At 42.4% G+C, this 25,645-nt stretch overlaps 2 protein-coding genes across 12 annotated transcripts in view; one reads left to right on the top strand and one right to left on the bottom strand.

Annotated features, from left to right (window-relative positions):
- PTPRO (protein tyrosine phosphatase receptor type O) overlaps positions 1–6,769 on the top strand; it is a 232,996-nt gene extending 226,227 nt beyond the window's left edge. For all 6 annotated transcript variants that reach the window (XM_068559856.1, XM_068559850.1, XM_068559852.1 and 3 more), the window contains one exon: positions 720–6,769. The gene's annotated coding sequence lies outside the window, so the exon portion shown is untranslated. The remainder of the gene's footprint in view (positions 1–719) is intronic.
- A 10,150-nt stretch (positions 6,770–16,919) lies between these two features.
- EPS8 (EGFR pathway substrate 8, signaling adaptor) overlaps positions 16,920–25,645 on the bottom strand; it is a 198,121-nt gene continuing 189,395 nt past the window's right edge. For 4 of the 6 annotated variants that reach the window (XM_068559812.1, XM_068559813.1, XM_068559811.1 and 1 more), the window contains 3 exons: positions 21,333–21,513; positions 19,939–20,068; positions 16,920–18,180 (listed from right to left, as the gene is read on the bottom strand). In XM_068559812.1, coding sequence (XP_068415913.1) covers positions 18,067–18,180; positions 19,939–20,068; positions 21,333–21,513 — 425 coding nt within the window. In that variant the 3' untranslated portion in view covers positions 16,920–18,066. The remainder of the gene's footprint in view (positions 18,181–19,938; positions 20,069–21,332; positions 21,514–25,645) is intronic. The other 2 variants (XM_068559815.1, XM_068559814.1) reach the window with 1 other exon arrangement.

The following is a 25,645-nucleotide window of genomic DNA, read 5'->3' on the forward strand; positions in this document are numbered from 1 at the left end:
AAACATTTTACTGACTACAAGGGCCATACAAGGGGCTACAAAGAAGACATGAGCTGAAGTAGACACCCCAAAGAAGAAAAACAATATTGACAATAGTCTTAGGTTAGCGGAGTTTTCAAATGCCTTGATCTCATCTATTATGTGAGTACTTACTTGAGAACATCGTGAAAAAAAATCGTAACACAGTCAATGCCTCGTGCTCATGTTTTAACTAGGAGATCAGATTTCGGAGGTGTAAGTAATCTTGGCTAAAGTAACAAGTAATCTTCTAACTCAACTCAGTAAACAGAGCATAGAATGTGTCTGAATATATTAAGGTTGGAGGGATCATTGACAGGGAGAGAGAGGACAAGGGTGCCTTGAGGAAGAAGTATGGAAGGATATGGACTAGTGAGTACCAGGATAGGATTAGCATCAGACCATTACATTCATCAACAAAGACAGACAGAAAGCACAAGGAGGCAGGAAGGATAAAGAATAAGGAAAGACAGACAGAGACAAATCTGCAGGTAGAGGGAAAGACAGAGCCACAGAAAGGAGGACTTGCACAGAGAAAGATGCACAGATAAACCCACGTCCACATGGGCTGTGGGGTTGAGTGTAATGAGAGCTCGTGATGGAATCAGGAGGCGGTCACTGTACTTCCAGCCACAGAGCTGTTGATGAGCGGCTTTGCTCTCCCAGGCTGCTTACCGTCTTCCTCTCTCTCCCATTTACAGGACAGGACATGATGTGAACCCATCCTCCCTTGCTTCCAAGAGTTTTTTGGGGGGCTCTACTAGCCATTTGCTAAGAAGAGCCCTGCTTTGTAGTATGTGGCCAAGGAGATAATTTATCTCATAGAAGCACCGGGAAGACTTAGCCTTAAAGAGCCTACAGTGTCTTTTTGGACTCTCAATTCTGGACATTCAATAATGGACCAAATTCAACCAGACACCAGAAAGGTCCAGACGCTCTGCAAAGGGCGGGAAGCACGACACTTCCGAAGAGTTTCGCTGGCCCTTTGCTGGTTGGGCTGAGTTTTTTGTCGTTGTTTTTAAGTGCAATAATTTTTGTACGTGTGTGATTTTATCAGAACGTTGAATTGTTTTCTGCCCGCACTCTTGATCAAGCTCGTAGCCCAAGAAGGATCAGGAATTGTCAGTGTCAAATTATACCTCATTGTTAAAAAGAGGCATGGCCACACATGAAAAAATGGCAAATCTGCGTCAAGGAAATTGAACCAGTGCTATCTATAATCCAACATAAGCTACTGGGTCAGTAGTGGGGAGGGTGGATCGGGGGAGAGAGAAGGGTTCTTCCCACGGATCAACTGCGTATCTTTTCCAAATATGAAGAGCTGTAATTCAGCTTCAAAGTAGTGTAGAAAAAATATTTAAGTCTTAATTGTTTTAGTTCTTGATGTTTTTTTCTTATTAACGGCTCAGTGTTTCTTCCTTGGCCCTCTTGGACTAATGCCACTGTCCAGGTTCTTTTTCAACAAACTAGATCTGGTTCAGAAGACTTTGAAGTCTCACTCTTTAGACTCCATTGCTGTCTGAGCAATCTTGGTGCCTAGAGTTTGCATTCCTTTTTCTGTTGACCTGCATACACGTAAAAGCTATTTCTTTGCGAACTATAGGCTGTGAACACGCACTTTCTTTCCCCCAAAGAGCTGGGAATTTATGCAGTTGTGGCAATGAACTGCAGCATGCTAGGACAATGATTTGCCTACATTTTTGGGGGGTGATATTGTCAAGCGTCTCTATGGATTCTGACAGAGATAACTTTCTGTTTCGTTTTCTTTGGGGTTGTCGGTTTCATTTTAACCTGTGTAACTAGCAACACTCTATTCTTTGCATTTTGTATAATTACAGTACATAATTGTGTCTTGTGACATGAACACTGTCAGAGTGGACACAGATGGCATCCTGAAGCCTGTTACTTTGTGTCGCTTCCTGAGAATGAAGAGGTGATGGATATACAAAGGAAAACATTTTGAGTTGAAAGTAAACACAAGCTTGCTGCTTCACTGGAGCAGTTGGCTGTCCTGAGCCTTCCTGTGTGTGTTTCAGGAGGCCGTGTCCCCCTCTCTGTGCATCCGCCCCTCGCCCTGGATCCCCGCTTTCCTGCGCATCTCCATGAAGCCATGTACGCATCGTCAGTTTCACATTTTATCAGTGACCTTTGTAATGGTAAAGGATGCCAAGTCAACAGCTCTGCACCCCACTGTCTCTTGTCACCAAGGCCTGGCCACAGCGGAGCCTGGCACAGTTCTTTGCAAGACCTGGCCAGGCAGGGATTCTCAGGTTCGCCTCGTGGGGAGGTGGGGAGGAACGGCAGAGGCTGTCCAGACCCCGCAGGTTAACAGCTTGGGCTCCCTGGGTGTTGTCAGCTTTGACTCGCCCCCGCCTCTTCCTCCCCTTCTCACCTCCCTGCTGCCACCTTCTTCTCTTCTCACTCCCACCCCTTTAAGTCCCTTCTTGGACATGTTAATAATGTACCACTCCATTCCCAGGAGTACATGTGGCTAAAGAAAAGTAGCAAGTGTATGTGTGACTTCCTTAGGTTTTCGCACACGGACAGGTCAGGAGTGAAGTAGGTAACGCTGGGTGAGCTGATAAGACACCTGCTGGTGCTGGTACATTTCCCATGTTCACAGACTGGAACTTTACTTCCCTGAAACTTAAAGCACTTTGTAAATATTTTATGATTTTCTTGAGCACCCCTTCCAGGTAGGGATCAAATAGTCCCAGATCAGTTTTCCCAAAAGAGAAGATGAAGTATCCAGAGTTAGACGGAAGCCTCAGAGTTCAGACGACAGAGAAGTCACACCAGGCACTTTACCAGATCATTCCTTCAGGGGTCTCCACAGCCGTCACTCTGTACATCACTGGTACACCGGTGCTCCTGAAGTGTACAGTTTATGATGGGAAAAGCATCCATCTGTCTGAAGACTTGGGTTTCAATCCCAATAGATGACTTTGAAATGTATCTGTCCTAAGTCTCAGTTGATGAACTGTAGAATTACCTACTAAAAGCACCATATTTCACAGGTGTAAAGGGTATCAGATCTGATAATTCACACAAAGGTATTTTGTATCTTATTCTTTCATGTACCCTAGGGGCCCCTCGAACCAGCTTAATTTTCACTCCAGGATTCAACTCTAAGAATTTCAGACAGGAGGCAGCTAGGGCCTCTGTGTTATTAATTACAGTGTTATTTGTAATCATCTGTGAAGTGCTACAGTGCACTGAACATAGAGGCACTTGCACAGGCATTCATAGTAGCCTACATGGTGCATAGAAAGAGCTGAAGATTTTGGAATAACAAAATATTTAACTTTGAGTGCTACTGAGATCAAATTCCTTGGCTGCAAAAGCCAATTTCTGAAGTTAATTGAGAAACTACCACTAGACTCTAATTTATAAATTTAATATCTAACACTAATACATCCATACCTACACATTCATTGTATGGCTTTATTTAACTTGGAAAGGAAGGAAAGTGATGGATGGCAACCTTTTTGGGGGGACAGTTCTAATTCGGGGTTGACAATTTTCCACTACAAAGTCAACACTGCCCCCCAAATTTAAAATTAGAAAAATTAGTAAGGTTTATTTTTCAGTTCTTATAAAATCTTTAATCAGATTCTATAATCGCTCCCCTTTTCTAAAAGCTGTCCCTGACCCCGGAAAGGGGATACATCTCTCAAAGAAGGCTGTGGTGTCAACGTGTAAAGCAGGGGCTGGAGACTTTGGAACTGAGTCTTTTGCAGACCTTACGAGAGCTACTGGCTAGGGGATTGGCTGTCAGCCAAGGGGGTAAAGTTACTGAATCCAGTCTCTAAGAGCCAAAATCCTCCCTGCTTTACTAGCAAGGAGGCCTTCCTTTCCACCTCAGGAAATGTCTGACGTGATGTGCTTCAAATTAGCTGGCGCATTTCCTAGCTCACTGATCACGAGCCTGGGGCCTGGCCCAGGCTCAGAGCTCAGAGGCCGTGCCCAGGACTGAACAGAACAACCACTTTGGCCAGAGGAGTTAGAAAGCAACAAAACCTAACACACACAGACTTCTACCTTTGGTTTTTAACAGCCTCGTTTGGATGCATTTGAAGGAAACTTGAGCCATGATCTCTCTGACTCCTGGCCTTCCACAGCAGCAGGAGTTTTCAGTTTCGCTTGATGCCTATCACAAGGCCTGATCCTGGTGGGTCACTCAGTTAAAGATGGAGGATCATGTTTAGCTCTGGAAGTTGTATTATGAGGGACACGAACAAACTGTTCGGGGCAGGGTCACCTGAACCCTTACGACCTTGTGGAAAACAAAGGCCATAATCACAAGACCTGGGGCAAGTGGGGCTCTTAAGCCTGGGGTCAAGGACGAGTCCCTAGTTCATCCAATCATTCATTCAACAAATATATGTTTATCTAATCCGCTGAATGAATGAAGCAATCAATCAAGGAAAGATTTTTTGACCACTTGCAATACACCAGGCACCAGAGACACAAATGGTGCCATAGGCTAACTTGTAAAACTATGTTATGGAATCAGAGTCTGGTTGTTGTTGGAAGGACTAAGAAAGCATGAGACAAGTCTTTTTCAACATTTTTCACTTGTATAGCTCAAATGTTGTCAACCTTCTGCAGTCACACCAGTAATGGTGGTACACCTTTTTTCCCAATGGCTTAAGGACAGAAACACCAAGTTCTCATAGTTCTTGTTACTCATCAGGCACCACAGACCCTGACATGGTCCTCCCTTCTCGATGAGAATCAGCAGGCTAGCCTTCTCTCCTACTCAAAAAGACTCTCCATCCCTGGCAAATGGCTAATTCTCTTCTATGGAACACTTCCAGAGAGCTTCTGGAATTGCCACCTCCAGGGCAGCCCATCACTTCATTCCTCAGAAAGCACTTTCTTCTCTTGGTTACACATCTAAGGAACTTACTAACATTAAGGATGGGGATGGGATTGAAAGTTCTAACCTCCAACCAGCCCCCGTGCTTTGGTGCTTTCCAAAAGTTTTCTCATTTACATAAGCTCAGGTGTGGTTGAAAAGGTTTTGTTCTAAATATCCAGACACCTTTACTGCTCTTATCACTTGGGAAATTCCAAGGGTTTTAGGAGTTCTAAATATATATTTAGGAGCTCTAGGGACAAAGACTAAATATATATTTCCTATTACAAATCAAAATATCACAGGTGTTCCAAGCCAAAGTGAGAAGTAAAATCCAGTTCTTCTGATTTCCACCCAGGTCCCAAGCTGTCTGCTATATGTGTGATTCTCAATGATTAGAAGTTTCTAACTTTAGCCAAATGTTCATTCGCTCACCAAATGCTTACTGAGCAAAAATGCCATGGACCAGGAACTGGCCTGGGCCCTAGGAACACAAGGATAAGTCCCGATGTCTCCAGGCAGACAGCAGGTGGAGGTGAGGCTGATGGGGTTAAGGCAGGTAAATGAGACGAGACACCCTGGAGCCCCTGGGCCCTCCCTCCACTCCTACCCGTGGTTGAAGCCAGCAGAGGGGTGATCTGCAGAGCCCGGGAAAGCCCCTCACATTCTTGGACCGACGTATTGCTCTATACCTCTCATGGATAGAGGCTTGAAGTCCAAATCGACTTTCCCATTTTGGTAAAAGGGCAGGCACTGTGGCACTGACCAGGGCTGCCTTGACAGAGGCTGGCTTTTAAAACTTTCCATTTGAGAAATAGTAAATTTCTAGCCCTCAAAGAAAATCATTTGTTGACTCAACATCCCATGTCAGGCACCGTGGAAGGGGCTGGGGCTATGAAGATAGATGAGACAAGGTCTCTGCTTAGAGGAGTTTACATTCTAATAAGGGATATTAGAATGGGAACTAAGGGCAATAGAGTGGTACAGAGGATGTGGTAGAAATACATAAAGCAGCCAATGTAGTCCCAAGAGGACAGGTGATTTCTTTCTGGAAGGGTCAAGAAAGGCTATACAACCACGTTAAAGTATTAAAGACTGCGGAGCCACATTAAAGAATACTAATGCTGTACACTCACCCCCGCGTGCAGCGAGCATTCAAAAAACACCCACGGCGTCAGTGGCCGGGGCCCATGTGGGTAACCAAACCTCTGAACCTGCCTTCTAAAGCTTTTCTTCTTGGTTGACTCCAAAATCAAAGTTTCTTTCCAGGCCTCCACAGACAGCTCCCGTGCATGTATTTTTCGGCAGAATCAAGTAGGTTTACTGTCACTGCAAATGTAACCAAGCATGTTGGGGTTACATTGCCCAGGCACTTGCAGTCAGTTCTGTTCACTGGGAGGGAGGAGAAGGGGTAGACTGTACTCCCTGGCCCCTAGGCCCTGAAAATCTGCCAGGAGCAACCTTCCCTGCCTCTCCCTTCCTCCCCCCTCCTCTACCTACCTATCATCTCCGGATAGAGATGGTGGTGCCAGAAAGATGGAAGGGGGCTGGATCCCTGAGTTGCCACCTGGAGGAGAAACCCCCGCCTGCGCTGGCCCATGGTGTGATCCAGTAACACATTTCTACCGCGTCGTCATGAGATGCAGGCATCGCCGGCTATGGCAGTCAACGGGCCCTTAACTAATATGGCAGCCCGAGGGTAACCTTTACGACTATGTTCCATCTCAGTAACGGTGGGAGTTTTTCGGGGCAGTGGTGTGTGACTACCCAATAAAATTCCCAGGAGACAGAACAGAGAGAGGGTAACCCACAAGGCAAGTACAGGCTCAGGAAAAGGCCGCAGAATCATGATGGATTCTTTTAATAAATAAACTTTTCTATGGAAATACATGTACTCTTCTCCAGAAGTGGTTTTCCTCCAAGTTAGATCTCTCCTTCTCTCTCTCTCTTTTTTTTTTTTTTTTTGTTGTAGTTGTTTTCCATTTCCAAACCCCGTAACAAGACCATTACTCAGGAAACCCACTCAGATTTTTGAACCACACGCGAGGCTACTGACTCTGAATCTGAGTCCTGGGTTTCAGTGAAAAGTAGGCCCCGGAGTAGGTCCACATCAATGAAAGCTCAAATGTACAGGAGGCCGTGAGGCTTGGTATGTGGGGAGATTCTGAGCCTGCGTGTCATGGTGAGTCCAGAACAGTGGAAATGAGTTCAAAGCCAGCTGATACAACATAATTTTGTTCAGTTCTGAGAACACCAAAACATCCACAGGGCTGTTTCAACAGGAAAAGTTAACTGCAACCACTGCTGCCTTTACAAACACAAAGAACAAAATCGTCTTGGAAGGGTTCTTTCATGTTCAAAATCAACCGAATCACATCCTCCCTTAACCAATGAACTTGGGAAGCAGGACAGCACAGGGCCCAGCAGTACAGCAGATGGAATGGTTTAGAACAAGGGACTGTGTGGATGGAGAGAAATTCAACTAAGACTCTGCCCCTGACTGTGACTCAGTGGCCTCATCTGTGAAATGGACATAGTGATGGTAGCTTTCTCACAGGGCTTCAAAAAATAAAGAAGATAATGTGTGAGGGGCTGAAAACAATTCCTCGAATAACTTAGTATATTACATGGCTCTTCAGGACAAGCACGCCTCTCACCATCTCCAAGGGCCATCTTGGAATTCTTGAATACATTTGTTAAGAGCATCTGAAGCCGGTGCCTGTGCTGGGCTGGCTCAGTTTCCCTAGGGTGACACCTGAACCACCCCCTCCCATTCCACCCCCAACAGTCACAGACCTTGGGATATAAAAGAGGTGCAGCCTGTGACCCAAGGAGGACCCTCATGCCATAGGCCTATGGTGCCAAACAGGAGCTGATCCTCTAGATCAGAGCCCTGCACTGCCCACGCCTGGCTTTCGACTTTGATTCTCTGCTACCAAGTGCATCACAGAACCCGCACTAGCGGGTTTCCCAGCAAAGCAATGCCAGGGCCTGGTTCACATTCAGTGAAAACATCTGCAACAGTGCAAGCAATCTGTGCAAATCTGTTGCACTAAAACTCTGTCTGAAAAGCTGGCTACTTGTTCTGAAACCAAAATGTCAATTTGTACAAACCGCAATACGTAGGTACACCTGGGCAAGCACCACTTGTGAACACCACTGAATGCCTCCGTGAACCAGCTGCTTTGTTCGCCACTGGGCATAAGAAGAGCTTCCTCCGCAGGCTGCGCTGACAGCTCCTTGCTGTGGCGCCTGGTGGTTTGGGGAAGCAGAGTGACGTGATCGCAACAGCATAGACGTGCGAGTCACAGCGCTCTGCCACCCAGCAGCCCTGTGCCCTTGAGAAGTCACCCTACTACCTCTGAGCCTAAGCGTCCCCACGAAAGGCAAAGCGCTATCTACTTTGTGGAGTTGCGGGAAAACTCAGAAGCGGTTGTGTAAAGCATGAGCCGAGGGCCTGGCAGAGTCAGCATGGGATAAACGCTGTGTGATTCTCCAAATCTCTCTCTGTCTCAGCACGTTCAGACCACCACACCCCTCCCGCCGCTCATTCCAGCATCCAGACATCTGCAGAGTGAGCGCGCCCGAGTCCTCATCACCGTGGGCGCACTGACCCGGAGGCCCCGTCCACCAGGCTTGCTCTCCACGCTGGTGGTACCAACCCTCTGTGCTAAATGCGGCCAAACTTGGTGCCAGGAGCTCTGTAAGAGAGCCCTCATCCGCGCATGTCTATCAGGAATGTGGGAAACTCAATTTGACAAATGTTAAAGGAAGTGGGGCGCATCTGAGCAATTCCTGAGAGCTGCTTTAATTTACAGTTTGTAAATCCACTGTGCTATCACCGAGGCACAAAATAACAATAGTTATTTCCTCATTTTTTTTTTTTTTCTGTTGCTGCAGGACAAATGAAATGATTTACCCAAACGTCTACATTCTGCCCTATAATAAGATTGGCTTTAGAGATGAGGCAGTCAACTAACTTCCCTGTTTGTTCCTAGTAAAATGTATCCTCACTTATTAGCTGCGGGATACTGGGTTGCTACTAGGTATTAATACTCTAGACCTTCTCACCATGCAAAGGGCTGCATTTTGTAAGTGGGACAACAGGTCATGGCAATTGTCATAGCCCGTGGTCCAAGAGCTCTGCTGTTTTCATTCATTCAGTCGTGCGAGCGAAATTGATCCCTTCCCCACATGCCTCCTAGGAGCTGGGGAAGGCCTTGCCATTGTTATGATTACTGGATAAGCCAGGCCACAGATTAATTCTCAGCAAATGTGGGTCCATTCCTGGTTCTGGCGTGCCTATCAGAGGGAAGACTGGGATGAGGAACAGCTAATAATATTGCCCTGATTTGTTAGCGTCTTACATAATTCTACCCCAAAGCAGGATGGGAGGGTATTCTCTCTGGTGAGGGCAATTCTTGGACAGGGTCTTAGCTGTGAGCTACCAGCAGGCACATCCCCCAGCAGAGGGGGATGAGTGCCTGTGTCCTGTGGGGCAAACTGGCAGTGCACTAAGGCAGTGGTCAGGAACCTTTTTGGCACCAGGGACCGGCTTCGTGGAAGACAGTTTTTCCATGATGGGGGGTGGGTGGGGAGGGGAGGGGATGGCTCAGGTGGTAATGCGAGTGATGGGGAGTGATGGGAAGCAGCAGGTGAGGCTTTGCTCGCTCGCCCGCTGCTCAGCGTCTGCTGTGTGGCCCGGTTCCCAACAGGCTGGGGACTGGTACTGCTCTGCGGCCCGGAGGCTGGGGACCCCTGCACTAAAGCATCTGCTGCTCTCTCCCACTCGCAGGAATTCCCTGATGCCCCAAAAAGCCAACTCCATATGCAAAGTTCCAGCCTGAAGAAATGAGCATCAACTTTAGACATGGGAGGGGAGCAAGGAGGCAGGTATCACAGAGGGACCCAGAAATGAGGAACTGTGAGAGGATGTCCGATGGCGATTTTTCTTCCTGAATAAAGTGGTGGTTTGCAGAGGAGATGAACCATCTGAAATTCTTCAAAGACGTAAGTGACTGTTGAGACCGAGCACTGTATTTCCTGGTCTAACTGTCGCCATGGAATGATCAGCTCCCAATCCACCTTCCCGTTCACCAGCGAGGGTTTTCATGGAGGAGGGACTCTATGGGCCCTGGACCAGTGATTTCCAAATGAGGCTCCAGGCCTCCTCTCTGCAGCTTCAACGAGAGAAACTGCTTTTACCTCTTTCATATGGTGGGATACTATATAAAAGTTCACAGTTTAAAAAAATGCTATGTCTGCTTAAAGAAAATTTTATACACTGACCTATGATATCCGAGAGAAAAGATGATTTGCAGGATATACAGAAGTTGCAGAGTTAGTCCAAATTTCAGTCGTTCCACTTACTGTGTGACAAGCTACTTAACTTATATCTGAGTTTCAACCTCCTCATCTATAAAGTGGGGAATATAGGTGAAAGTTTTCAGCACATACGAGTTCAGTTCCTGTTTTCCTTTCTTTAAGAATAGATGGGAGGGAAGAAGCCCTTAGCATATGATACCACCTCAGAGTAAGAAACCATAAAATAGGACAAGCTCTGGAAGATCTCTAGATATTATTCACCATTTGTGTGTGTGTGTGTTATTCCCAGATTTTCCATTATCTGAAAGACATCATGTGTTCATCGGGGGGTATAACAGAAATGTTTGAAGCTGGAGACATTATCTTCTACTCCATGGCCACACTTGAGGGATAAGACTGACCTCTTCAGGGTAGGGCAGGTGGGGCAGCCCAGAAAAGCAGTAGGAATTGGGCCAAGTGCCTGGAATCACAGTCAGGAAGGAAAGAACCCAAGCAATCAGCCTGGACCAGGACCATCTGGGCCTGGCAAGAGCCCTGGTTCATTGCCCAATTGGTCCCAGCACCAAACTAAATGTAATATGCCTAAAGCCCTTCAGGAAGCATCTCAGCTGTTAAAATATCCCCATTGATACAGAAATCTAGATTCTGGACCTCACTTCCCTTGGAGCACCTGATAGACATATCTTATCCCAATTTAGTTTAGAATCTAAGAGTATGGTTCTTAGTCATTCCTTTTATCTTATCAGCACTTTACTAGCTTTTAATTTGATAGCCTTTCTTTCACAAATGTGATGTGATAAACCTGAACATTTGGGTACTAGAAGATATTTTTTTCCTGGTACCTGGGTATCTCCTCATCAAAAAACGGAGGATTTCTTATAAAACTGAGTTCAGAGCACTGGCTTCTCCCGCTTCTTTTCTGTCCTAAACATGCAAACAGAAAGGAACAAAGAGGCCAGGAAAGGAGGCTGTGACATGGTGTGAGCCCGTGACGCGGTGTGGGAGTCGGTCCTGGAGAAAGGAACTGACTAACCAAGACAGAGGAAAGAGAATGGGTTGGGTTGGGGGGGAAGATGGGAGTACATACTGAAATTCCTGTTGGGGTCCCAGAACTGCTGGAAATAGAACCCTTATCTGGGTATTGCCTAGAGCAACCACAGCTTTTTGAGCATGTTATGTTTTGTTTAAAATAAGGAAAAGAAGCTCCAAGAGAAGGGTGGTAAAATGGTAACTGCCTTCCCCTCCTAATTCATTCCCAGGAGCCCTTGACACAACCCTACAAAGATCTCTGAGCAGACTAACTTAAAAGCATGCCTTTGGGGAAAACTAAATGTCACAAGTATAAAATCACAGCCTCTGGGAAGTCAGCACTGATTTTAGGTGGTTTTAGGGTGTAATTTTGCCCCAGGAGACCAATAAGACTAGCACCAGGGATAAATACAGCAAGCTGCAAACAATTCTTTAGATTGTATGTTCTCTGATGGCAGAGGCTACATCTAGGATGCTCTTTGAATATCCAGTTCTTAAAGCAGACACTTACAAAATGTTTACTGAACGAATATTGTCTTTTCCTACCCAGAAACAACCAGTCTTTACAAAAATCCCTTTATTGAGTCTGAAAACTTTCTGATATCGTTCCATGTAAGCACTGAGAAGAAAGAGAGCAGAACAAGCCTAGTGAGATATCCACCCAGCAGCAACTCAGCCTCTATAAATTTAATTTTAGAAAACAAATGAATCTCAAACTTTCCTATAATTTTTTTTTTAGAGAAAAGTAGGAAAGGAATAGTTTTAAGTGATTAGAGTATCTCTCACATTAGCTTCCCATGACCCAGTGCCTCTTAAGGGCAGGGGAGGGAAAGAGGTACAATTTACTGGTTATCTTTTACAAGCAGTACAAGACTACAATCCCTGGGATAAGGAAATTTACTAGCTCTTGATTTGAGGTCAATTCCCCAAAGGCAGTTGCAGCCACTAAGATCCAAGAGGAATAAGTTAGTCCTGATGAGCTGAGGAGGCATAGATCAGAGTTCAGGACACAGGAAGCAGCTGGAAATCCTGAAAAGGGGCACCAGAGTGGAAGCATTTGTGCAGAGAATGGCTGCAGAAATCTGCAAGTGAACCCACCCAGTACACAGGGCAACATCACCCAGTGCTTACCACAGTGGCCACTGCAAGGTTGAGAAAGGTCGCTGCGCTGGGAGACATCAGAGGTTCAGCCCAGGAAAAGTGCAGAGAGCTGTTTAACACCTTGGGTATCCAGCTGAGATGCAAAATATCCTGGGAATTCATCCCCCCGAAAAGGGCATGCCTTAGAAGTAAGGACTCCACTGTGAAAACTACTCTTGATAGCTACAGACAAAGCCTGAAATCAAGTCCTGACATTTTCAGAGAAGAGATAGTTTGCAGATCGAGTGCCATCAAGTTAGAAGATCTTGTAACACACACTGAACTTGCCATAATTCATCTTAGCAAAGCATAAAACCAAAGCTATACAAGCTCAAAGTGATCAGCCAATATACAGCTGACTGCTAGAATAAGAATAAACATTCTTCCAAGGAAGATAACAGATTCTACAATATCTAAAACATGTCATTTACAATGTCAAGTATATATAATAAAAAACTACTACACATGCAAAGAAATAGGAAAATAGGACCCATAGTGGGGGAGAAAAAAGCAATCAATAGAAACTGAGCCTGAGATGGCCCAAATGTTGGGTTTAGCAGGTAGATTATAAAGCAGCCTTTCTTTGTTATGGGAAAAAAGGAAAGTTGCTCAAAGAATTAAAGGGAAATATTCTTTTAGTGAGTGATCAGACAGAAAGTCTCAGCAGAGAAATGGAAGCTATATAAAAGAACTAAATGTAAATTCTAGAACTGATAAAATACAATAACTGAAAAGAAACTTCACTGAATTGACTCAACACATACTGGAAGACAGATCACAGGGGGGAAAAAAAGAGTTGGTGAAGCTGAATACATATTTAAATAAATTTCCAAACTGAAGAGCAGGGAAAAAATTGATTTTTAAAATATTAACAGAGAATCAGGGATCTTTGGGGTATAGTAAGATACCTGACCTAACATACATGTAATAGAAGGCTGAAGAGAAGAAAAGAAAAAAAAAAGCAGAAAAAAATATTGTAAGGAATAAGCGCTTCTAATAATGGGAAAACACTGACTTAAAAATCCAGAAACTCACTGACCCCACATAGAATAAATACCAAGAAAACCACCTTTATCAATTTTATAATCAACCTGCTGAAGATGAAAGATACAGAAAATAATCTTAAAAGCAGCCTGAGGAAAAAATAAGAATGATGACTGACTTATCATCAGGAACAATATAAGCCAAAAATCAATGGAATGACACTTTTAAAGCTCTAGAATAAAAAGTAGCAACCTAGATTTTTATATACAGTAAAAATATATATATATACTTTGAAAAGCAAGGTGACTCCAAGTTTGAGCCAAGATGGAGTCAGAGGGACTGGATTTACCCTCCAGCCTGAAATAATATGTGCTTCACACACATATGTATTCACACACATATGTGAATGGTTTTCAAGGTACTGAACACTGGGCAATGAAAGATGAAAAAAATGCAGAAAACCCTACAGCTGTTCCAGCTTTCTGCCTAGGGATTGCTTTCAAGCTTCAGTGCGGGGAGGGAGAACCCATGTGGAGTTCAGCAGACTCCTTGAGTAGAGGAGACAAAGCTTAAAGTGTGGCAAGGGCAAGGGAGCTAAAATTTACAGCACAGAGTAATAGAGAGGAGAAAGCTGCATGAAGAGAGAGCTCTGGAGATATGCACAGAGTCCCCACAGAGTCCTAAGCTGAGGATGAATCATTGCATGCCTATGAGAAAACTGCTCAAGCCTGAGGAAAGAACCACCTGAAAGCGTTAGAGGAACAGTTCTCAGAGCTCACGCAGAAGAAGCTCACTTATTGCCACCTGCTACAGTGGAAAACATAATTCATGGAATAATAGGTTGAGGAACCAGAAGGGTTTTGCCACATAGTGAGATAAAGTTAGTTATAATGTAAATATTGTTCTGGTTTCACCTAACAAAGCTAAAAGGCAAGATCAGAAAAGATCAAACTCTTACCAAGTAATTTAATAGCATCCCAAAACAAAGGACAATAATATTTAAAGGTATACAAAAGTATCCAGCACCTAACACAATAAAGGTAAAATTCACAATATCTGGCAACCAATTAAAAATTACATTAAAAATGAAAGATACAGAAAAGAATCTTGAAAGCAGCCAGAGCCTTTAAAATTATCAAGCACACAAAGCAAGAAAATAAAACCCATAATACAGAAAAAAATCAATCATAACTAACCTAGAATTTATGAAGATAATAGAATAAACAAGAACATTAAGACATATTTTTACTGCCTTCCATATGATTGATAAAATTGAAGAAATATTGAGCAAGTTAAGTAGAGACATGGAAGATATTTTTTCAAAAAGTAGAACTTCTAAAGATGAAAACTCTAATATCTGAGATGAAAAACACAAATGGAAGAGATTAAAAGCAGAGAATAGAAACTGCAGAAGAAAAGATTAGTGAACTTGAAGACAGAAATAGAAATTACCCAACATGAAAGTCAGAGGAAAAAAAACTGGGTAAAAAATTAACAGACAAAAATTAAACAGTTAACAAAAATTAAGTTTTCCTCAGTGACCTTGGGAAAACTTCAAATGGCCTAGCACACATGAAATTGGAGTCTCCCAAGGAGAGAAGGCAGGAAGGACAGAAAAAACAAAAAAAGTAATGACTGAAACTTTACCAAATTTAGTAAAAAACTATAATCCCCCAGTTTCCAAAAGCTCAATGAACATCAAGAAACAGGCAGTAAACTACACAAAGGCCATAAGCAGATGGCTTAATGCCAGTGATGAGAGCTCCACTCTGGCAGCAGGAGTAGGTAATTGATTCCGGTAGCAGTAGGTAACTCTAATTTCTAGTTTTCTCCCCTAAGTTTTCAGAACCCCATCACTGCACCCCCTCAGAGGTAAACTGTCCAGAATCTCCTCTCTCTTCAAGTCTCTGTCCCAGCTCTACAGGGGATCTCTCCTCTGAGGTCTTGAGGCATCAGCACCAACAACAGAGAGTGCCCCTTCTTCAGTGGTCTGTGCCCAAGCTCCCAGGGCCCTTCCTTCTTCAGGCTTCTAAATGCTGATCAACCCAACCCCTTCCCTGTGCAGCCCTAGCCCAAGGGACGGGGGCTGCTTTCCCATTATTACTACCTCTGTGGTGTCACAGTGTTTCCTTTTTGCCTGTTTAACCAATTCCTTATGTTAAATACTGTTTAAACAACAGAGAAGGATGATTGCATCTTGTTGGGCAAAAGTATAAACATTTAAAAAAATCATTTTATAGAATTTCAAAGATGTACAGAGGAGTGCACATATAAGCTAAGTAGCCAGAGTTGAAACACGTTGGTTCTTGAGCTGTTCTCTCAGTTTCCAATCTACCCCTTTATCCCCATCTTTGTGATTTGGGGCTTTGCCAGGTGGGTGACCAATAGATTCTGTCCAAAAAGTATGCTACAGGGACACAAGAAGCTAGAGGGGAAACAAGGGACTTGCTTTTTTTCTGTTTTATTTCCTGTTTCTATCAACATCACCCTAATAATAGTTCTTCACTCTATAAGTAGCGATTGATTGCCTGTAGGTTCCAGTGACCCTGCAATCCCAGTAGCAGCCTCCTTGTTCCCTCTCAGAAATTCCAGTACCAGCTGCCTGGGCTTCTCTCCTCTGAGGTCTGAGTCCAGCTCCATGGATTTGCTGAACTATTTCTTCCGCTGAATTCTTTTCTGAATTCCTGAGGTAACAGCACCAGTTAGGCTGTGCCCCCTTCTCCGAGGTTTACCAGTTGTGGCGTCTTTCCTCCAAACTTCTCATCCCAGCGGCCTAACTCCTCAGATGTCTGGATCCAAACTCTCCCTCAAGCTTTTAAATCCCATTAATCCCAAGTCTTCTCTTGGTCTCCACATCCCGGAGGGAGGTAACTACTTCCTGCAATTACTACCTTGGTGATATTTTCCTTTGGAATTTAATAGCATAAAGACATACTTATAAATGATAACAATTCTTTTCATGTCAGATATGCTATATTACACAGAGGTTATTTTAACTTTTCCATGCTAATTTCTTTTGTCTTATACCTACATTTTCAGAGATTTTCAATAAGGGCTAAGTTATAAATGTGCATCAGTGCTTATGAAATGGGAAGGATCTACAATAATTATTATTCTCATGTTTGCCTCACTTTGTCCAAGGGACGACGTTATGGAGAGACTGAGAAATGGAAGACAAGAGATTCTCATATCCCTCATGATTTGGGGAAAGTTAGCCTTTAGGAAGCTAAGCCTCCTCATCTACAAAATACAACTCACAGATTACTGTAGATCTCTAACAAAGCGTTTATGTGGAAGCACTCTGTAATCACAAATGGTGTGTAAGTTTGTTTTTACTAGATGGTAAAAGAAAAGATGATGAAATAAGAGAGGTGGAAAGAAGAGAAACAACTGAAGAAAGCATTCTAGAGAAGTTTCTACCCACTCAGAACTCCTCTGGAAATCAGTTAAAAAAAAAAAAAGAAGAGCGTGGGCCTCTGTTTTTCCCGTTCCATGCAACCCTGATCCCCACTCTCCACGCCAAAGGTCCCTTTTGCCAACAAGACAGAAGCCATTTATTAATGTACGGCAAATACTGTTTATTGCAGACTTTCCAGCTGACTCATGTGAAAAAGGCACTATGAAAATTAATGAATCTAGATAATCTCTCTAAATGGATTTATGTTAAAATATACAACATTCTTACATAACATCTGTTTTATATATGTGAAATAATATAACATTTAATGACAAAATCATGTTTTCAAAAATAACATTTGTTGAAGGTTAAGTCTCTTTTCTCTACCTAGAATCTTTCACAGGATTAAAGTATGTGTATATTATTTCTTATTACCAGAAAAACTTGACACAGATAAACTCATAAAATGGCCCCAATTTGCTCTTCACTACTTATATCAATGTTCAGAACTGAGGCCTTCATTAAGCAGAATACTGTAACACACACCAATGCAGGCTATTTCCTGTGACAGATTTTGAATGTATATGACCTCTTTTACACTTGTGCTGTCTCATATATAAGAACACAGTATAGATAATAAGCAGAATATAAACTAAATCAAAATACAAGCTATACAAGGAATTGTGATCAACAGAGCCACGACGGATAAAAATGTCTCGGGAATGCTCCAAAGGTTTCTATTTGTATGTCCAAGGCCTTGTTGTATTTTACAGTTCATTAAATGTTTTAATCTTTTTTAAAAACTGTTGGCATTAAGAACTTTAAATAAAGCTAAACATTCTATTATTGAGTATGTTGAAGAAGAGACCTAAGTAAGCAGAGGCTAGCCTAAAGTAAGCTACACTCTGGATGATACACACCATAGTCACAGGCAAAACTGAAATTGTTTAGATTTTGAATCATGGGCAATATCTCTCTTTTGTTGCAATAAATAAACTCACCACTATCAAAAAAAAAAAAAAAGTCTGCTTAGCCATTGAGATGGGGATGAAATAATTAATCCAATAAAGGAAACCTCACCTTGGTAAAGTAGGCAAAATATTTCCCAAGGTGAGAAATTCTGTTTAAAATTTTTTCATTTGAATAAAAATAACGGGCCCAGAAGCAAGTCCTCTGCTTACTTACGTTTGCATTGTTTCTTTATGGCGATAAATTCTGTGTACCAAGAAATAAGAATCTGACGTTCCCTTCATGGCTTCTGAAAACAAAGCACGTTGGAATAATGCCAAGAATCATGGAGTTTAAAAGCTAATTAGTGACTGCTTCCCTCATCAAAAGATTCCACTCCCGAATCGCTAGCAGCAGCACTGATTTTTTCCTGCCGTCTTCGCATGATTTCTTGCAACTCAGTGCTGCCGTTGTTATCCTGAAAAACAAACATGGCTCAGACAAGATGGTTACTGGTTTGTGAGGCTGCAAATCATGTAATGAAATGGCTTAGGCTAAAAGTTCTTTGTGTTTTTCTTCTCATGTCTCTAAGGGGAAAACTGAAGGCTGCCCTTCGTATAAGTGATGATTCTGGACTTTACTAACATCACATTTTCGCTTATACTGTCTTAAGGCAATTCAATTCATTCACCATGCCTTTCACTTGAACCTGTTAAAGATAAATCAGTAATGCATGTGGAATGCTCTAGATTCCCTGGGGGAAAGAAGAGATTGTACAAGAAGCACAAAAAGATGGTAAATTATCAAAGAATGTGCTTTAGGTCAAGTAAGATACTCATCTATCTACCTTAGGGGCTTCTAGATCAGGCCCAAAGATTGGGCTCCGAAGACACCAAGTTTCCTCATACCAAAGGGTTCTGACCCTCTGACATCTTGTTGGCTTTTGTCCTTTCCAAACCCGACCTGCAATCCCTATGCGCCCTCCTTATTCCTCTCTCATCTACAGAAATCTCTGGCAACACAGGTGAGTAATATGAACCATGAACTAGATGCAAGAGAAGGGCATGATGGGAAGGTGCCTGGGGAAGAGGAAGAACCTCAGGTAGGAAGTCTCTGCCTTAATTCACGTCCAGAGGAACAGGAGCAAGAGGCCAGGAGGACACGGGAAGTCAGGGGAAATGACACTGATAGGGAGTCTGGACTGAAGGAATTCGGAAACGTTAGGAATATGGCACTTTCTATCATAACCCTTGAGGAGGAATTTATACAGTCTCAATAAAATTAGAAGGTATAATGGTAACAAAACTGCCTCAGAAAAAATATAATCCTGACTCACATTCAATATACAAAAAGCCTAATATAGAATCAACCAAGATGAATGTCGTAGGAAAAATTTCCAAGGGAAATATAATTTCTCCTGAGTGAGAATGGTTACAGGGTTGTATGCGCGAAGCTATTTTACTGCGTTATTTAACTGTTGAATTTATACAATAAACCTGCTAGAGATAATTACGTATTGATTTCACGCCAAAGCCTATATCCTTTCATTGGAGTCTAAGTTTAATTTTCATGAAAGCTATTAAGAGCTGTGAGATGTAACAGTTAGAAACTACTACCCTTACACAGCCCACATTAAGTAGAGTAGGATATTGAAACCTTAAGCATATCCAATCTAGAAAACATTTACTCTTTTTCTTTCATAGAAACAACTATAACCAAAGAATTACTCTTCAGGGCCCGCTGTTTTCAATGATCCCTACCTAATATTTTCCCTCTGATTATTTATATGTATAAGCAGGCCTAAGGCACACAGCCATGGTTTTAAGACTTTATAACCTCTAACCTGCTAGAATCTCCAAACTAAATATTAAGGACAGGTAAAAGAGTTCTGGCCTCTTAAGTCATTTACTCACCCGAAGTAAATGAGTAAATAAAATTCCTACAGAAGTAGTGCATGTAAAATGAGAACATTAGGCTTTTCATTAGATATCCAAAAGTATATGAAGCTCAAGCTTCATGTTATAGGAGCACTTATAACAAATTAATCTCCCTGAAAATGGTCGCTAATGGTCCCCAGTGACAGATTACTAAAGCTGAATCAAGTTGAATTCAGCTCTGTATGAAAGGCAAAGAAAGCGACCGATATGGACATAAATATTGTTTCCAGAGCTTTCAAATTGCAGTCCATACTCTTGACTAATGCAGAAAAACACCACCTTAGGTTGAGAAGTCATACCTCTAATGCAGCTTTCTGTACAGTGATTTGGCTAAAGACTCTGGCCCCTTCAGGACAGACGGTTCTCAGTTCATCTTTATTGAGAGAGAAAAGTTGTGCCCCGTTTAATACTCCAAGACTATTGACAGTTCTGAAAAAACAAAAGAAGGAAAAGGAGGAAATAGAGCATTAAAAATACTGACTGGATTTGTGGTTGCCAAGGGGGAGGGAAGGATTGCGAGTTTGGGGTTAGCAGATGCACACTATTATATATAGGATGGATAAACAACAAGGCCCTACTGTATAGCACAGGGAACTACAGACAATATCCTGGGCTGAACCATAATGGAAAAAGAATATAAAAAAGAACGTATACAGGTGCATAAGCGAGCTACTTTGCTGTACAGCAGAAATTAGCACAACATTGTAAATCAACTATACTTCAATAAAAATTAATTAAAAAATAAATAAATAAAAATAAATAAATAAATAAATAAAATACTGTCTGGATAAAACAAAAGAAAGATTTCTGGTCCTGCTACAACCTCTCTTCTCTAGGTGTTCCATACACTGGAACTCATAAATGGTACTAGAGTGCTTACGGCAATGACAGGGGACGGGCAGGATAACGACCCTGAGGCTATGTAAGATCACTGATCATGAAGTGTCAAAAAAGAGTCAACTGGGTTTAGTATCTTTACTGTGTATTACCAATTTCTTGAAATTTGGTGTTTCATAGAAGGAATGGATAACTTTCTAGTAGCCAGGCAATTGACTAACCAGTGTACCTCATTTTTTCAGTCACACTGGGCGAGTGTATAATGTGTCAAGTGCTCTTGAATATGTATTAGTCAAATTGTTCAAATACATATATTCAAATATGTTTACCAAATACACAAGAAAATGTTTACAAATTTTTAATTATAGACAAATAGAAACTTCACTGTGGCTTTCCTAAAGGAAAGCTCTATTAGATTATAACCTACAATAAGTAACGTCATCTATTTTTTATTTGCCTGGGATCTCTATGCTGCAGCAGGAGAAAACGTTCTGCTCTATGTCCTCTGTGGTCTGGGGAGTCTAGGTAAGACTACAGTCCTATCCCGTGTGACCCTCTGAGGGAGAAAGACAGCCACCAGCCTCAAAGCTGCCAAGAGACTGCTTGAGGGACCAATGATGAACACACACCACCATCTAGAAAATGGGGTGCCATCAAATGATGGTTATTTCTGCTTCCTCCAATTTTTTTTTTTTTTTTTTAGCTATAAATGGCTAGAGTCATTTCCTGAGCATGGAAACAGATGCAGTTCGGATTCTCACATTTTCTAAGAGTCACTTGTGACATCTTAGTGATCAAATTGAAAACACTGCATGTTATACACACAGAACTGTAAAGTATCCCCAGAGAGACTTACACAGGGCTGAACCCCTTTGACTGCAACCATGTCTTCACATCCTCTGGGGTGGAGTCATAAGTGATATTGACAACTGGCACATTCTGCCGTGGCACGTGGAACTTCTTCTGGGCGGCGCTCCGACCAATGGTCAGTCTGTGGATGAGTTCATCCTGCACTTCCTCCATCTGAGATTTCCTTCCTAGATACCAACACAGAGGAGGTTAGTTTTGAAAGCCCTAACAGTTGTTGCTCTCTCTAGAACCCCAATGCCAAGAATCCTTTGACCCCAACAGGACTTATGATCTAGTATTCTTACCATCTTTCCTTTCATCCTCACCAAGTATAAACTCCGTGATCAATTATTAAAATCACTCCCTGTCTCTTCTTTCTTCATTGTATTCATCTGGCAAGCCCCCCACCCTTGTTAAATCTCACTTTCTGTTTATTCTGTGCTGCACCTGCACACCGAATAGAACACAACAACGCTGAGTGAGCTCATGTTAAATTCATCATCATGAACCTCCACTGGGCTGTTAATGCTCTGTGACATTCATACTACATTTCCTGAGGCCAGTGGCTTTCAACTGGGGGAAATTTTGACCACAGGGTACATCTGGCAATGGCTAGAGATACTTTAGGATGTCACAAACAGGGGGCAAGGGGGAAGGAAGCTACCATCAGGCAGTGGGTAGAGGCCCGGGATGCACAAAACATTCTGCAGTGCACACAGGTCACATTGCTACATCGGAGAATTATCTAGCCCCAAACGTCCACAGGGCTCAGGTTGAGAAATCCTGCCTGGGACCGTATAATTGTCCATGGCCAGACAAGTATTTCCTATCTTCTTCCTTCTGCAAACCTCCAGTTCCCAGTCCTCAGTCCTCTCCCTGAGCTGATGAGCTCACTTGCATAATCTCTGAGTAAAATAAAGAAGTTAAAAGAAAACCTCCCTAAGTTCCCCTAGCAGCTCTCCTTACCACCAGCACTTTCCCCGCACACTCTGCCAGCCTTCCTTCTATTACATTATGGATGAACTGTTTCCACGCTCCTCAGGCCAACCCCTCTACATGTGCGCTAGACTCCATGTCCTCTGTCTGTTTGAATACTTTGACAGTAATTTCCCCCCTGCTTCTCCCATGTTATCAATTTTCCTCTTTCACTGAATCATTTCATCCGCTTACAAGCATGCTATTATTTTATTTCTCTCATGTTTAAATAAGCCCTTTCTTAACCCCACATCCCCTGCCGGCTACTGCCCATTTCTCTGCTCCCCTTTTAGCAAAACTCCATGAGAAGCTGTCTATACCAGCTGACCCCGATTCCCATTCTCCAATTTCCTCTTAAATTCACTGCGATTAGGCTTTTGGCCCCATCCCTCCATGCCATTTTGCTAAACTCCAATGGTTGATTCCCAGTTATTTCCTCATTTAATCTATCAACAACATTTGAAGAAGGCGCTCCCTCCTTGAAACACTTTCTTCTTATGGCCTTCAGGACACCACACTCTCTGATTTTCCTCCTGTCTTACTGGCCTCTCCTCAGCACCCTTTTCTCAGATGCTCATCTCATCTCCCCACCTCTCCAGGACACAGTCCTTGGACCTCTTCTCTGTCTGCACTCACTCCATCGATGATTGTTGTGCCTGGTCTCCTGGCTTTAAATGCCATTTAAAAGCTGATGACTACCCAAATTATTTCTCTAGTCCAGACTGGTCCTCAGAACTCTAGACCAATATACATCAACTGTCTATTTGATATATTCATTGGATGTCTATTAGCTATCTCAGACATAACATGTTCAAATCTGAATTACTCATCTTCTTCCTGAAGCTTACTTTTATGCTAGACTTCCCAACTTGGTAATTCTATTTTTCCAGTTCCCCCAACAAAATACCATGTAGGTATGCCTGACTCCCCTTTGCCCTCGACTATATCCAATCCATCGGCAAATCCTGTTGGTCCTACCATTAGAATACACCACACATCCCAATCACTTCACTCCATTTTTTTCTATTACCAGCCTGGTCTGAACCACCAGCCTATTCACAGGTCTCTCTGCTTCTACTCTCCATGACCCCACTCTTCACTCTTCATCCCTTTCTCAATATAACAGATAAAGAGATGCATTTAAAATGTGAGTCAGATACACACACACACACACACACACACACAGATACATTATTTGTATATCACCTTCAAGAATTAAGTGCAAAGAACTGATATAGTAATCCAATTAACTAACTTGGCACGTGACAGTGACCTGGTCACTAAGGGAGCTTTTGTGACCATTGTTCTGATTTTTTTTTTCAGGGAAAGTATTTTTAGAAAGTGTTTGGTGCCCCTGGGAAATAAATGAAAGTGTGAAATAATCAAATAGTGTTATTTCAGTCTAATTTTTTTTATTGCCTCAAGTGCTCAGGAACCCTTTTGAAAAAGAAAGAAGTCAAAAGAAAGAGAAATAAGAGAAGGGAAGGGAGGAAAGGAGGGAGGATGAGGGGGCTAAAGAGAGTAAGAGGGAATATTATTGATTGTTACATTTAAGTAATACAGGACATGCATTTCATTAGTTAACTCTTTTAAATCAGTACAGTGTAGTCACACTGCCATACAACATAGGAGTACATCTCAAAGAAACACAAAAGAAAAAGTATCACCACACTAAAATAGTTATCTCCTTATCTGTTGACTTAGCCACTGTGGGATCATTTCCAGTCCGCAGCATAACCTCTTTCCAGGGAATATAAAAACCTCTTCTAATGTGTTCCTGGCTTTGGTTTCCATTTGCAATGTTCTAGCACATAACAACACACCAGACTAACTTTACACCTCTTTCTAAAACAACACTTCTGATTACAAAAGATTAAACTCATATAAAAGGACTAACACTTCAAAGGAAATGGAAGACATGCAAAACAACTGAAGCATTGATATCTTCAAAAGTGATGAAGAGAACCTTTTTGAATCTTATGACAAATCAAATTGAATAGCTTATATGACACAGGGCTCCAAGCAGCTAGTGTGAATAAACGCAGTAAACACTTCAGAAAAGGAGTCGGGTTCTTGCTACTTGTGACATTTTAAAAATAGGCCTGTTGACTTTTCTTCCTTGTTCATAGCTATTTGGTAACATTTTTATGGGTGAGTATTCAATTTACAGCTCCTTCCATTTTACTCTTATCAGAAGTCTAGGCCATAAGCAGAGAACGCAAGTACCACAAAAGGTATATTTTGAAAGAGACCTGGTTACCAATAAAGAAGCATGTCTATTTGGTTCTAAAAGACTGTTGAGAAGCCCCAATATTCGTTCAGTAGAAATGTTCTTCAAAAAAGTGCTCAAGGGCTTCCCTGGTGGCACAGTGGTTGAGAATCTCCCTGCCAATGCAGGGCACACGGGTTCGAGCCCTGGTCTGGGAAGATCCCACATGCCGCGGAGCAACTGGGCCCGTGAGCCACAGTTACTGAGACTGCGCGTCTGGAACCTGTGCTCCGCACCAAGAGAGGCCGCGACAGTGAGAGGCCCGCGCACCGCGATGAAGAGTGGCCCCCGCTTGCCACAACTAGAGAAAGCCCTCGCATAGAAACGAAGACCCAACACAGCCATAAATAAAAAAAAAAAAAAAAAAAAAGAAGTGCTCAAGAAAGAAAGCTATCAAGAAAATATTTGTTTTATAAAAAGGACTATCTTTATTTAATGTCAAACTATACTTCTGAGCTATCTTTAAAAGGAACATTATATAAGTAAATGCAAAATTTTATTAGCTTAAGGAAACAAGTACATGTGTAAATTTGGGGACATATGTTTATGTTTTACATACCAGTGTCACCCTTTGACTTATGAAAAACAGACTTGAAAATGATGAGTCACAATTATCAGGAGGGTTCTCTATCTTTAAAGCATTCTAACCATGCCTCTTTCCCATTAGGTTATTCTTAGTTTCTTAGACTAGGACAAAGAACAAACTGTCCCAGCCCACGGACTGTTCCAAAATTGGGCCTGGATGCCTATGAACCCTGATCCCAGGCCTGGAAAAAGAGTGCCACTGTGTCAAAGATTACCGCACTGACGTAACAAAGAAGGGAGATGTTATAAACTTGTGGGAAGAATGAAGAAAGTTTCTGAGAGGAAAATTTTCCTCAGGGAAATCAATAAAAACATTTATAGAACTTTCTCATCTCAAAACTATGTCTTTCGTGTCTGAAAAAAAATAAAAGCATCTTTTCAAAAAATACACAAAAATATTTTAAAATTTAGTTGCCAATTATATTTATGCACACACACTCTCATACACACACATGCACAAGCATAGTTGTTTCTGCCACACAGAAAGAGCT

The sequence above is a fragment of the Eschrichtius robustus genome, chromosome 13, assembly GCF_028021215.1.
Source record: "Eschrichtius robustus isolate mEscRob2 chromosome 13, mEscRob2.pri, whole genome shotgun sequence".
In the NCBI taxonomy this organism is placed as follows: domain Eukaryota; kingdom Metazoa; phylum Chordata; class Mammalia; order Artiodactyla; family Eschrichtiidae; genus Eschrichtius; species Eschrichtius robustus.